This window comes from Phasianus colchicus, chromosome 1 (assembly GCF_987193195.1).
Source record: "Phasianus colchicus chromosome 1, bPhaCol1.hap1.1, whole genome shotgun sequence".
Taxonomy (NCBI): domain Eukaryota; kingdom Metazoa; phylum Chordata; class Aves; order Galliformes; family Phasianidae; genus Phasianus; species Phasianus colchicus.
This window is the reverse complement of record NC_143436.1, coordinates 51896530-51907523: the sequence shown is the minus strand read 5'-3', so window position 1 is coordinate 51907523 and position 10994 is coordinate 51896530. Positions and strand designations below refer to the sequence as shown.

At 49.4% G+C, this 10994-nt stretch overlaps 1 protein-coding gene across 8 annotated transcripts; it reads right to left on the bottom strand.

Annotated features, from left to right (window-relative positions):
• Nucleotides 1–7237, bottom strand: LGALS2 (galectin 2). 8 transcript variants are annotated; one of them, XM_031600128.2, is made up of 6 exons: nt 5510–5692; nt 4857–4904; nt 4714–4763; nt 1572–1654; nt 1238–1397; nt 1–215 (listed from the first exon to the last, which is right to left on the bottom strand). In XM_031600128.2, the coding sequence occupies exons 4-6, from the start codon at nt 1649–1651 to the stop codon at nt 69–71; spliced, it is 387 nt and encodes a 128-aa protein (XP_031455988.1). In that variant the 5' UTR covers nt 1652–1654; nt 4714–4763; nt 4857–4904; nt 5510–5692; the 3' UTR covers nt 1–68. The 8 variants fall into 8 exon arrangements, with proteins under 8 accessions (XP_031455988.1, XP_089998696.1, XP_031455986.1 ...); XM_090142570.1 differs by having other exon boundaries at nt 5516–5650; XM_031600126.2 differs by lacking the exon at nt 4714–4763 and having other exon boundaries at nt 5510–5634.
• Nucleotides 7238–10994: the final 3757 nt, after the last annotated feature.

Below are 10994 nucleotides of genomic sequence, written 5' to 3'. Positions count from 1 at the left end.
CAGAAGCCAGAGCAGCTGGAGCAAGCAGTCCCAGCTGGGTTTTTATTAGCACTAGGAAGCGGAACTCATCACTCCACCTTGAAGGAGGTGACCTTGAATCCTCCATGAATGTTCAAGTAGCTGATCTTGTCATAGCCATGCCGGTTGGGGAACTCCACTTCATGCCCATCTGGTAGTTTCACCAGAAATTTGTCACCCAGGAATTCAATGGTGATCTGTGAGGAGGGAGGGAGGAAGGAAGGAAGAGAGGGAGGAAGGGAGAGCAGGAAATGGAGGGAAGAAGGAAAGGTAAGCATCCATTCCAAAGGCATAATGCTACACATGAGGGTCAGACCTGGTCTGGAAGCTGTGCTGGGGGAGTTGCAGGAAATGAGCCATTGGTACTGAGGATCTGAGCTGGCAATCGGACTGTGACCTGGGGACAGGATCTCTCCCGGGGCTGTTTCAGCTACTCAGGTTGTAAACTTGGAGCAGATAAACCTAAGTGCTGCCTCTGCTAAATATACCATATGGCTTAGATTTGATCAGAGAAGAATACTTTATTGCCCTCATTACAACCAGGAAAAAAGGAGTGTTAGCCATAAACGTGCTCAAACAGACAGAACAGGGACTCATCACTGATCATCGCAAATGAAAGGGACTTCTCAAAGCTGTCACCTTTCCACTGCTTCCCCAACATTCAGCCATATGAAATAATACTCTTCTCCACAGCTGTAGTAAGTGGTCTACTCCTAAACACAGCCCTAGTAGCATCTTGGGACACAGGACAGAGTGACACAGCATCCCCGGCAGGAGGAGAGAAAGGACACATTGTCAGTGTGGATCCAAATGTAGTTAGGACAGAAGAGTATTTGAGGACCAGAGAAGATAGGGAACCACACTGCTCCCAGCCCAGTTCTGGCTTAAAACCTGTGTTTACATAGGAGGCAATTAGAGAGAGAAATAAATAAGGTTAAGAGCAGCAAGATCCTGCTTCTTGGAGACCTCCTTTGCTTTCACACATGTCCCTGGGCTGGAAGCAGTTGTAAAGCCTGAAAAAGAGAAGGGTCACACAGAGTTCCACTGTTGATTTGAAGGAAAGGAAATAGCAATCAGGACGAAAAAGCCAGAAGATGAGGGAGCAGTGAAGAGAAAAAGAGGCACTGGGCAGGCAAGTGGGAGGATATGGGGTACAGGAGCCTCCTAACCATGGTATCTCTCACCATTCCACAACCCCACACCAGCACAGAGCCCTCACCTTGACACTGGAGCCCTTACGGAAACTGAAATGTTTATCGCGTTGCTCCTGCTGCCAGTTGTCAGAGCACAAGGAGTTGCAGACGATGACGGACTCATTGAAACGGGGGTTGAAATGAAGTGCCAGATCTGAGGATTTGCAACCAAGATTGATGGCAAACCTGTGGGTGAGTAAGAGGAAGGTCAGCTGCATGAGCAACAGGGTCTTGGAAGAGCTAAGATCCAATACACAGTCCTGCCCCCAAAACCTCCATCAGCTGTGAAAATGTTTGACACCTCCTGCTCACAAACTCACCTTCAGCTTCAGTGAGTTGAGGTGGTTTCTTTGTACTTACCTATCAGCATCCTCAGATATATGGCCTTTTATCTTCATGGTGCCCCCAACCTTCCAATCCAGGTTGAACATTTCAAACATTCCCTGAGGCAGAGAAAAAAAGGGGTCTGTGGATTTCCATCCTCCATTCCTCCCCTGCCACCGCACTGCTTGGAGAAGGTGTCCCAGCCAGTAGAACATCTACTGTTCTCAGCAGAGGTTCCTCTCATGGCCTAAAATCATGGGCTTCTCAATAAGGGGAAGAGTGGGCTAAGTGCAGGCAGCAAGTGACAAAGAATGAGAAAAGAGAGGAGTTGATAACAGGCTTGCCCTCAGCACAAGGAAAGATAGAGTTCAAGAACAGCAGAATGAAGAGGATTTAAGTAGAGTGGTCCAACCCCCCCATTTGGTGGACAGCACCGCTCACAGCCCAAAAAATACAAGGAGTGAGAGTGGAGGTCTTCGTGCCTTTTCCCACCCCTCATACAGCCTTGCTGACTGCATGCCAGCCTGACCACCCTGGGCAATAGCAGGCAGGAGCAGAAGCCCTTACAGCCATCTTCCTTGGAGGGCAGTCAGCAGGCAGAGAACTACCAGCAGTTTAGCTCAGAAATGCTTCATATAGATGACCTCACATCACTTCACTTCCCTGTGGATTATATATTAACACATTAGAAAACTCTGAGTCATGCACATACCTTTCCCCAGGTACCAGCCTCTTTGTTGAATTCCGTATGGAGGCACCAGTGCACATGGCCCTTAGTGGCGCTACTCCAGCCACCATGTAGGACAAGCAGCTCCCTAGCTTGCCATGGAGGTCTGACCACTGCATTCATTTCTATTCTTGCTATAACAGCTCAGCCAAATAAAAAGCTTCCCAACTCCTTTCTTTCTTGTGGCTCTAGATTCATCTCCAGCTCATGGATTGCACCAGCAATATGTGGGAGCTTTCTGCAATCTCCCATTCAAGTTGTACTGAATCCTAAACCTTTGAGATTCAGGAGCCAAGCACAGCAGGTTTGATAGTCCCATCCTCTATAACCGTGAGAAACAGAAATGGGGAGCGTCACTCCACTGGTATCCTTGCCAGAGGTGGGCTACAAGTCACTAGACAGTTCCTCAGATTTGGTAGTTGGTGGTGGTGCTGTATTTCCAGAATGCAGAAGTCAGAAGAAAAGCAAGGAGAGCAGCAACCCCTCAATTACTCTCAAGCCCCATCCATGCAGAGAGCAGCTGGGAGGCAGTTCCTTACCCTCCCCCAAAGGCTCCTGACATGACAAGAGATAAAGGCTGATAAGCACTCCTACCCTGGAGGTACTTCCTATTTATCTGTGACCAGTGGGTCATAAAGCCCAACAGGCTCTGGCAATTTATTTACTGTTGAGGTCGCTGAAGTTGCTTGTGAAACTCCCCAGGGCTGAACTTTGATCTGCAGGAGCAGGTGATGGGGGTGGTTGCGTACAGACAGTGGTTTCCAGCATTAGGTCTGTTTGCCATCACGCTGCAGTGCGTCCCACACACACACACATGTTCACATTGCCTTCATCGTTGCCCACTGATCTCCCTGGCAGAGGGTGAGGCTGCCCACGAGGGAGAGCAGCACGTATCCCAGGGATGGGGAAAACCACTTGTGCAGAGTTGTGTGCAGAGCTGCGGATGTGAGAATATACACAGGCAGGGAGACAGGCAGGAAAGAGGAGAGGGGCTGTGAGATTTCTTCGAGATAACAGTAACCCCTTTCCTGCAAATGCTCAGCAGGGGCATTCACCCCTTTGCCATTTGCCACTGGGAACAATAGTGGGAAACCCGGTAGCAATTCTGCCAGTGCTGGCGACTTCCTTCGTCTGTAACCTCTGCATGGTCAGGAGCCAGCTGTGTGCAGATGGTCTGGCTCATGCAATGGGGTGTGCTCCCCACGTAGGAAGGGAACCCTAGAAAGGCTGAAATCCTCCGGTGTGATAGGAGGTGATGACTGGGATGACTGGAGGGGGAAGGAGGCAGGTTGGTTATTTCCCCAAAAACATCGCAAGCCTAGGGAAATGGTGATGTGATGGAAATCTGGATACAGAGCATCTGCAAAGGAGGTGAAGGTGCTATACAGTGAGGAAAACATAAAGAATGGATGTGGAAGCTGGTGGTCACCAGTGCAAGGGACCAAGGAAGCTTTCACCCCTAAAGAGATCATCCTACAATAGGGATACAAGCCCCTGACATGAAGGTCCATCCTGTGGCAACCCTGGCTGGAGAGCAGCTGCCTACACTGATGTGGGATGGCCACTTTGACCCCGCTGGAGCTGGAAGAGGCCTTGCCATGTTCCTGAAGAGAAAGACAGTCCCAAAAGGTAGGGCTTGGGGTTAACACTCCTTCCTGGCCTTCCCTCTAGCCCTGGGGAGGCATCAGGCCACCAAGAGCACCCACGGGGGCTCAGAGCACTCGGGGTGACCTCTGACAGCAGTACCTATTGCCACCACCACTACCACAAAGCAGCCACACTGTATGCCAGAACCAACGCTTCCCTCCCCAATGGGCTGCCAGGATCTGCATCCGAGGCACCAAGGAGTCTGTGCTGCAGACCAGGATCGGCACCCGTTCAAGGCAAAGAGGAGCTGGAGAGAGCACGCATTCCTTCTCGGAGCAGCAGCTGCTCACTCTGCTATTATTTCCTACTGCTTCATATAATTTGTACTCCACAGCAAGCTATTGTCCCTTTCCACTGGCTATTTATTTCCTTGAATAGCCTCTGGGGAAGGATTTCAGGGAGAGAGTAAGGAAAAAAGAAAAACCCTACACAATAAATATCAAGCAGTGACCTGATTTAAACCATGTTCTCTGACCTCATTCAGGCTCCAGTAACATTTCCTCCCTCTAGTCCTCACCAAGGGCTCATTTCTGCTTCAGTTTCCCCCTTTTTATGAAGTCTCCTGCCTTAGAGGGCTGCGGGGTGGATTTCAAGAAGCTTAGCCCAGGATTTCACCTCTATCTCCCCCAGTCACAAAAAAAAAAAAAAAAAAAAAAAAAAAAAAATTGAAATCATCCTGCACCAGGGAGACTTTGGTTTGCCTCTCATCAGATAATGCCACAACCTTCACCCAACCTATCCCTAAGCTTTGTCAGCCAGCCAGCTTCCTAATGGAGGAAGACAGCGAGAACAAAACGTACCTACCTCAGCAAGCAGTGAGGTAAGCAGAAGACTGGATAAGCAGGTCTGTGGATCTGGAGGGTGTGTACAGAAGAGGATTGTCCAGGAAATACAGGAGCCAAGGCATTGATAAGCATAAGGAAACTAGTGTGCCTATGAGCACTAACCTGCTTCTTAACTGGATGGGTCTTCTACAGAAGGACTCGAATCCTCCACTAAAATGGGAAAGAACAAAGGATTGGAAGACAAGGTGTAAAGCCCTGCCACACCGCATACCCCAGCTCCCTGGGTGTGCATCACCTTGCGCCCCTCTGGGCACTATGAAAGTAGCATCCACACTCTGAACCTGGAAATTTGGGATTAGAGAACATCAACATTTGGTAGGAGACCTACCAGCATCACCTCCCTTTAGCTGTACAATGTAGTTTTTCTTCCTAGGGTTGTGGGAAATGCAGAGGAGGAGGGACACAGCTAGCTGAAGAGCTAAAATTTCCCCCCCCCCCCCCAAAAAAAAAAACCAAAAAAAAAACATTAAACTAAAAAAAACTAACAACTTTTCTGCAGAGCTAGGGCAGCAGGAAATTACTGTCAGCCCATCCCCACCATGCCCACTGACCACGTCCCTCAGTGCCACATCCACATGGTTCTGAAACACCTCCAAGGAGGGTGACTCCACCACCTCCCTGGGCAGCCTGTGCCACTGCAGCACCACTCATCCTGAGAAGAAATTTTCCCCAATATCCAACCTGAACCTCCTCTGGAGCAACTTGAGGCCATCACCTCTCATTCTATTACTGTTACCTTGGAAATAGAGACTGACCTCTACCTTGCCACAGCCTCCTTCCAGCTTGGTTGTAGAGAGTGATAAGGTCTCCCCTGAGCCACCTCCTCTCCAGATTAAACAATTCTAATATAGGAGGGAAAAGGGGAACCAGAACTGAAACAGTGGAGCAGATTAAGAGCAGAGCGAAGGGCTGTAGCTTTGCCCTCCATCTCTTTCCCTGTCATATCAGAAAGGTGCCACAGTGACTGACATCTCTCATCTCCATGGGGAGTTCAAATGTGCTCTGATGGATGGTTTCAATCCCCAGGACCGAGTTACAGCCTTCTGCTTTTCAAGGGGATATCCCCCTTGGGAAGCAATGAAGTCTGTGGCAGCATTTTTGTGGAGTATGAGTCGTGGAAGGGGAGAGGAGGAAAGAAGCTTGCATGCATGGAAGTTGGCTCATAACACCAGACACCAACTCAAGCAACCAGATGAGTCATGTGCTATGGGTCCTCAGCTTGCCCGAGGAGCAGGAGAACTGGCAGAATGTATGGAAAAGAGGTCAGAGGACTGATTACATGCCACCCCGTTCCATTTCCAGCCTTCATTTCTCTAATTCTTTCCCTCATGGGGCATGTCAGGAATGTTGGTTGTGGGAAAGGCTTTGAAAAACATGCCTGGAGATAAAAATGCGTTTGTTAAAAACTTTCCTCAATAATGGCAAAGGAGAAGATGTGTAGAAAGCTCATGGCTTTTTTCACTCTCATATTTTTTGGGATCTCCCTGCTTTGCTGGATGAGATATTAGCAAAACAGGTAAAGTCTCTTCCATAGAGCTCTCTACAGAGAATCGGCTTCATGAGGTCTTGTGTTCCATGTGCATTTTATGCCAAAAGATTATGATCCCAAACAGCTTTCTTTCACCACTGAATAAGGAAGATGGCAGGCTCCTCATCTTGCACATGGGAAAACTAGAGGCATTAAAAATGAATGGTCTCCTTCCAACAATGGAAACAAGGGGACTTCCAAGATGCCCCAAGCCCAACTTCTCTGAATTCAAGGGGATCATTTCCCACAGCAGAGACAGCATGAGGCCAGCTGGCTAGAACTTGAACAAGCAGAAGAGAAAAGCAGAATTGCGCCATACACAAAATGTCTATGGAGACCTCCTTCCATCAAGCTCAGAGCAGCAATGCTGGGGTCCAGCCCCACACCACAGCCAGGGCATGCAGTGAGGATGCAGGCAGAGCCTCCATGCCCAGTGCCATAGAACAAGGCTGCTGGTGCCACACCGCTCACTCCCAGCGCCTTTCTCACAGGTTCCAGCACTGTGCCGAGGCGGGTTGGACACCTCTGAGGATTTGCAGGAATCCTTCAGACAAGCAGAATCTGTCTGAGTCACACGCATGAGGAGTGATGCCAAGAGTGGCTCATCCACTGGAAAAAAAAAAAAAAAAAAAGAGGAAAGAGAGAGAGAAAGAAATGCTAATGGAGCAATAGCAAGTTATGAAAAGCCACAAGAATTAACAGCTCATGGGCTGGAAAGAAGGAAAGAAAAAAGTCTCCCTCCTATGCTCACATTGCTAAACCCTCACACCTCTCGTATGTGCCAGGAAGCAGCAAGCCACCTTACCCCATCAGCTTTGAGAGGGTCTGGAGGGGCTTTGGATCCAAAGCTGTGGCTGAGGTCTGCAGAGGAAGGAGCTGTCAAGTTGAAACTATCTGCTTCTGCTGCTCTGAAATTAACTAGAATGCATTCCCTTTGATGGTCCTGCGAAATGAAACAGTAAAAACCAAACCAGATGGAAATGGAGAAGAAAAGCTCTAAAAAAAGGGAAGCAAAATCCCAAAATGAGTGACTCAGTGTGGGAAATGGGCTTCTAAAGAGAGAACTGCAAGCATCTAAAGCAGACCTAAGAAAAGCCCAGGCCCACAGAACTGACGCTCCCTGTTCCTGCCCTCCCTGCTATCAGAGCAAAGGGCACCAGAAATGCACAGATGGACCTCCAGAGCAAGCCACGTGGAGGAGAGATAAGACAGACCCAAAAGCACTGCAGGAACTCTAGGGAACAGTGCAGAGACTCCACTCATGCAGGCATGAGGAGAACTACGGCCACAGCCTCGCTTAGAGCTCTCAAAGCTCTCAAAGCCAGCAGCTGACCTGCAGGGTCAGGGAGCACTTGCACAGTACCACAGGGTGATCAGCAGCAGCTGGGACACTGAATCTCCCTTTCTAGGGCTATACTAAGCACTGAGGGACATGTCATGCACTTGAGGACATGTTGTTCGGCTGATCAGTCCCATATGGAATGCTGTCCCTTCTCTTGATGCTCCCATGAGCCTTTATTCCCATTTCTGACCCTTCTCATGCAGCCGCCAAGATGGTCAGTAGTTTATAAAAGCCCTTGCTTGGCCACAGAGGATGTTTATTTTGCGTTCTCAGTGGTCATGCTGCGTCGTTTGCTCTCTCTGGCTCCCTTCCCTCCAGCCCATGTCTCCTTCTGCTGCTGTTATTTTCCCCATTACTGCTAGCAGAGCCAGGCTGCGCATCTCTGGGCTGCTCTGCACTGCTCCCCTCTGCAGCCCATCCTGCCTCGAAGCAGACACAGTCGCAGTCCAATTCCTGGACAGAGATCACTTGCTCCCAAGAGGGGGAAGAGGACTACAAGCAAAATGCTTGGGACACGAGTCACACCAGACAAATCTTATCGTATGGAGAACCAAACACACTGCTATCCAGCGTGCAACAAAGACTCGGCAAGCCAGGAGATTTGATAAGAACAATGCGAGGAATGGTGGCTGCAGCTGTGACATAAGCTCCCACCACCACACAGATAGGTTATCTCTGCTGTCAAGATGGGACATGCATCAGTGTCTGCTGCACAATAGCAGGGAGAAGCTAGTGGAAACCTGCTCTCTGGTCCTGACCATGCGTGTAGCACCGCTTACAACACTGTCCCTGAGGAACATCTCTATTACTCACTCTGTCTCATTAGGAAAGGGGTGTGAATCTTTCCTCAATGGCTCTGATGGAGACACAGCTCCCCAAGGAACCAGATCAGGGAGAGATGGAGAAAGCCCAGTGCCCACCAGCAAATGGATGGGTGAGGATCACCGGAGCTAATTGGTCTCTGAGCCCAAAGATGAGTCCAAAGTCAAAGCATGGCCCAAATGCAGGCTGCTGTAACCAGTTACTTACTGGATTCCCTTCTGTTTTTCAGGGGTTTCAGGTTGGATAGCATGAAAAAGTTCTTCATCACAGGGCTGGAACAGGCTCCCCAGGGCAACGGTCATGGCCTTGAGTTTGCCAGAGTAAAGAAGCACCTGGACAGGGCTCTCAGACAAAGGGTCTGATTTGATTGAGTGGTCCTGTGTACAACCAGGAATTAGACTTGATGATCCTTATGGGTCCTTTCCAACTCAGAGTACTCCATCATTCTATGGTCTCTGCCTCATCGCCACACTGCCTCTACCACTCCATAAGCCAGGAGGTCAAACATGGCCAACAGCTTACAACATGGAGCCTGGGACACTGAGTCACACTGCATGTTCAGCCCTGCCCAGCAGACAGAACCTTTCCCAGTTTCAGCCAAGCACATGCTCACACCCTACCCACTCACCTTCAACTTGTTTTGTGACATTTTCCCTCTTCAGAGAGGAAAAGTGGAAACGGGAGAAGGATTAGCGGGTGAACAAAGGCTCTGGCTGCCTCTAGCAGCTGCTGCAGGGGACTGCACTTCAAAAGTGAGATCCAGGCTTACAGAACTCAGCTGTTTTGCTCCTGGCACTGAGAGTGAGGAGCACGGCACAGCCCTCAATCACAGAGTTAAATACTCAATGACACTTTGAGTCTATTGGGAACAGTACCCAGCCCACACTATCCCCGAGTTGTCCCTAGGCACAAAATCTGCCACACCATGCTAGGGCGCACAAAAGGCTGGGACGACCCTTGAGAAATACACACACAACTCTATACTTCCACCTGGGTTTCAGTTCCCTTTTTACTCCTAGCCCTATGCTTGCTGTGCCCTGGCACTGGATCCACAGCAAGCAAAGAAGGATGAGCGGCCAGGCTGGAGGCAGAGCCACTGCTCCTGCCATTTCGCAGTCTGGATTGGAGCCAGCACTAAAGTTTCCAAGGGAACCTGAGGCAGTTGCAGCCAAACCAGGAATGCTGGCAACATGGGATTTTCAATTCCAGGCCAAAAAGTGTCTATTCAGCTCACCGAGCTGCCAAGCACAAGCCGAGAGCACGTGCACAATGCACCGGGACACCCTGCAGTGGGAATGCCTCCTCCCCATGCTGCGTCAGGAGGAGAGACTGCACAAGGCTGCATCTCTGAGCTCCCCAGGCTGCTGCAGAACTACACATCCCCAGTAAATGCTTTGCTAAGTCACACACTTCATCGTCACCGCAATGCAGGGATGTGTTTGACAGTCGGGCTCAGGGATTTGCTGCATCTGGGCTCCCCGATCCACTCCAGGATTCCTCGTATCATGTCTCTGGTCTCTGCTCAAACCATGCTTGGCTGCCTGAGAAAAATGCCTTAGCAATAGGATTTTTCTTCTTTTCCCTCCTGCTGTTCTTTAAAGCCAAACTGTACCTCTGCAAAATCCGGGCTCTGAAGGCATTTTTTTTTTCAATACTTGTGTTTTGTAACTACATCTCTTCAATTCACTATAGATAAGACAGCAAGTTGGAGATGGAGTGAGAACAGGTTAAACTGCTCACCTCCTCGAGTGCCTCTCTCAACACTTCAATCCCAAGTGCATGTTATCAGTAGAGTATCTTTTCCAGTTAGAAGCTGTGCAGAGAATGACTTCATCAATGCTCCCCCTGGTGGTCCTTAAGGCCTTCTAGGCTCTTCTCACTGTGACTTGGCAGATCTTCCTCTCCCTCTGTTGGTTTTGGCTTACCCAGATGTATAATACATCAGCCCCCAGGCCACAGCCAGGAGTTGGGCTTCTATCCCTACTCCTAACAACAGTAGGAGGTTACCTTCTGCTACCCCCACGCTAACAAATGGGGAATCAGAGGCAGCAAAAATGGATATGCATTTCCTTGAGTCTCACTCCAAGCAGAGATCTTCCAAGCAGGTTTTCTGTTCCATTCTCCAACATTCTATTTCCTCATTCTCCTCCTGCAGTTGTCTTTGATCACTGGAGACAGGCATTCCTGCAGCAAGAAGGGAAACGCTGAAAGAAATGAAAGGGAATGATCCTGGTGACTACTGCATACCACAAGAAAGTGCTGCATATGCAAGGGAAGAAGAAACTTCCTATTAGATGAAAGGAGCACAAACCTGCTCTCCCTCTGGAATAGTATGCAGCTCTTTACTTTGCTCTATAATTGCAACGCTCCACTGGGAAAGGTGTTTGGAAGTATTGCAAAAGGAAGATGAGCAAAGGTCAGGTGTAGCAGGGCTGTGTATCCAGAGGATGGTGTAAGAGGTGCATGGTTTGAGGAGATATTAGGAGAGGAGCTGCAAGCCTTGCTTCAAGGGCAAGTAGCCAAAAACGCAGGAACTGCCCACTGCAGT

Excerpts from the sequence above, each read along its gene's own strand:
- LGALS2 (XM_031600124.2), bottom strand. The coding sequence starts at position 2,385 with ATGAATGCAGTGGTCAGACCTCCATGGCAAGCTAGGGAGCTGCTTGTC. Across the intron at positions 1,655-2,247 it reads AGGCTGGTACCTGGGGAAAG|GGAATGTTTGAAATGTTCAA; the intron begins GTATGTGCATGA and ends TCTCTGCCTCAG. Across the intron at positions 1,398-1,571 it reads ATATCTGAGGATGCTGATAG|GTTTGCCATCAATCTTGGTT; the intron begins GTAAGTACAAAG and ends ACTCACCCACAG.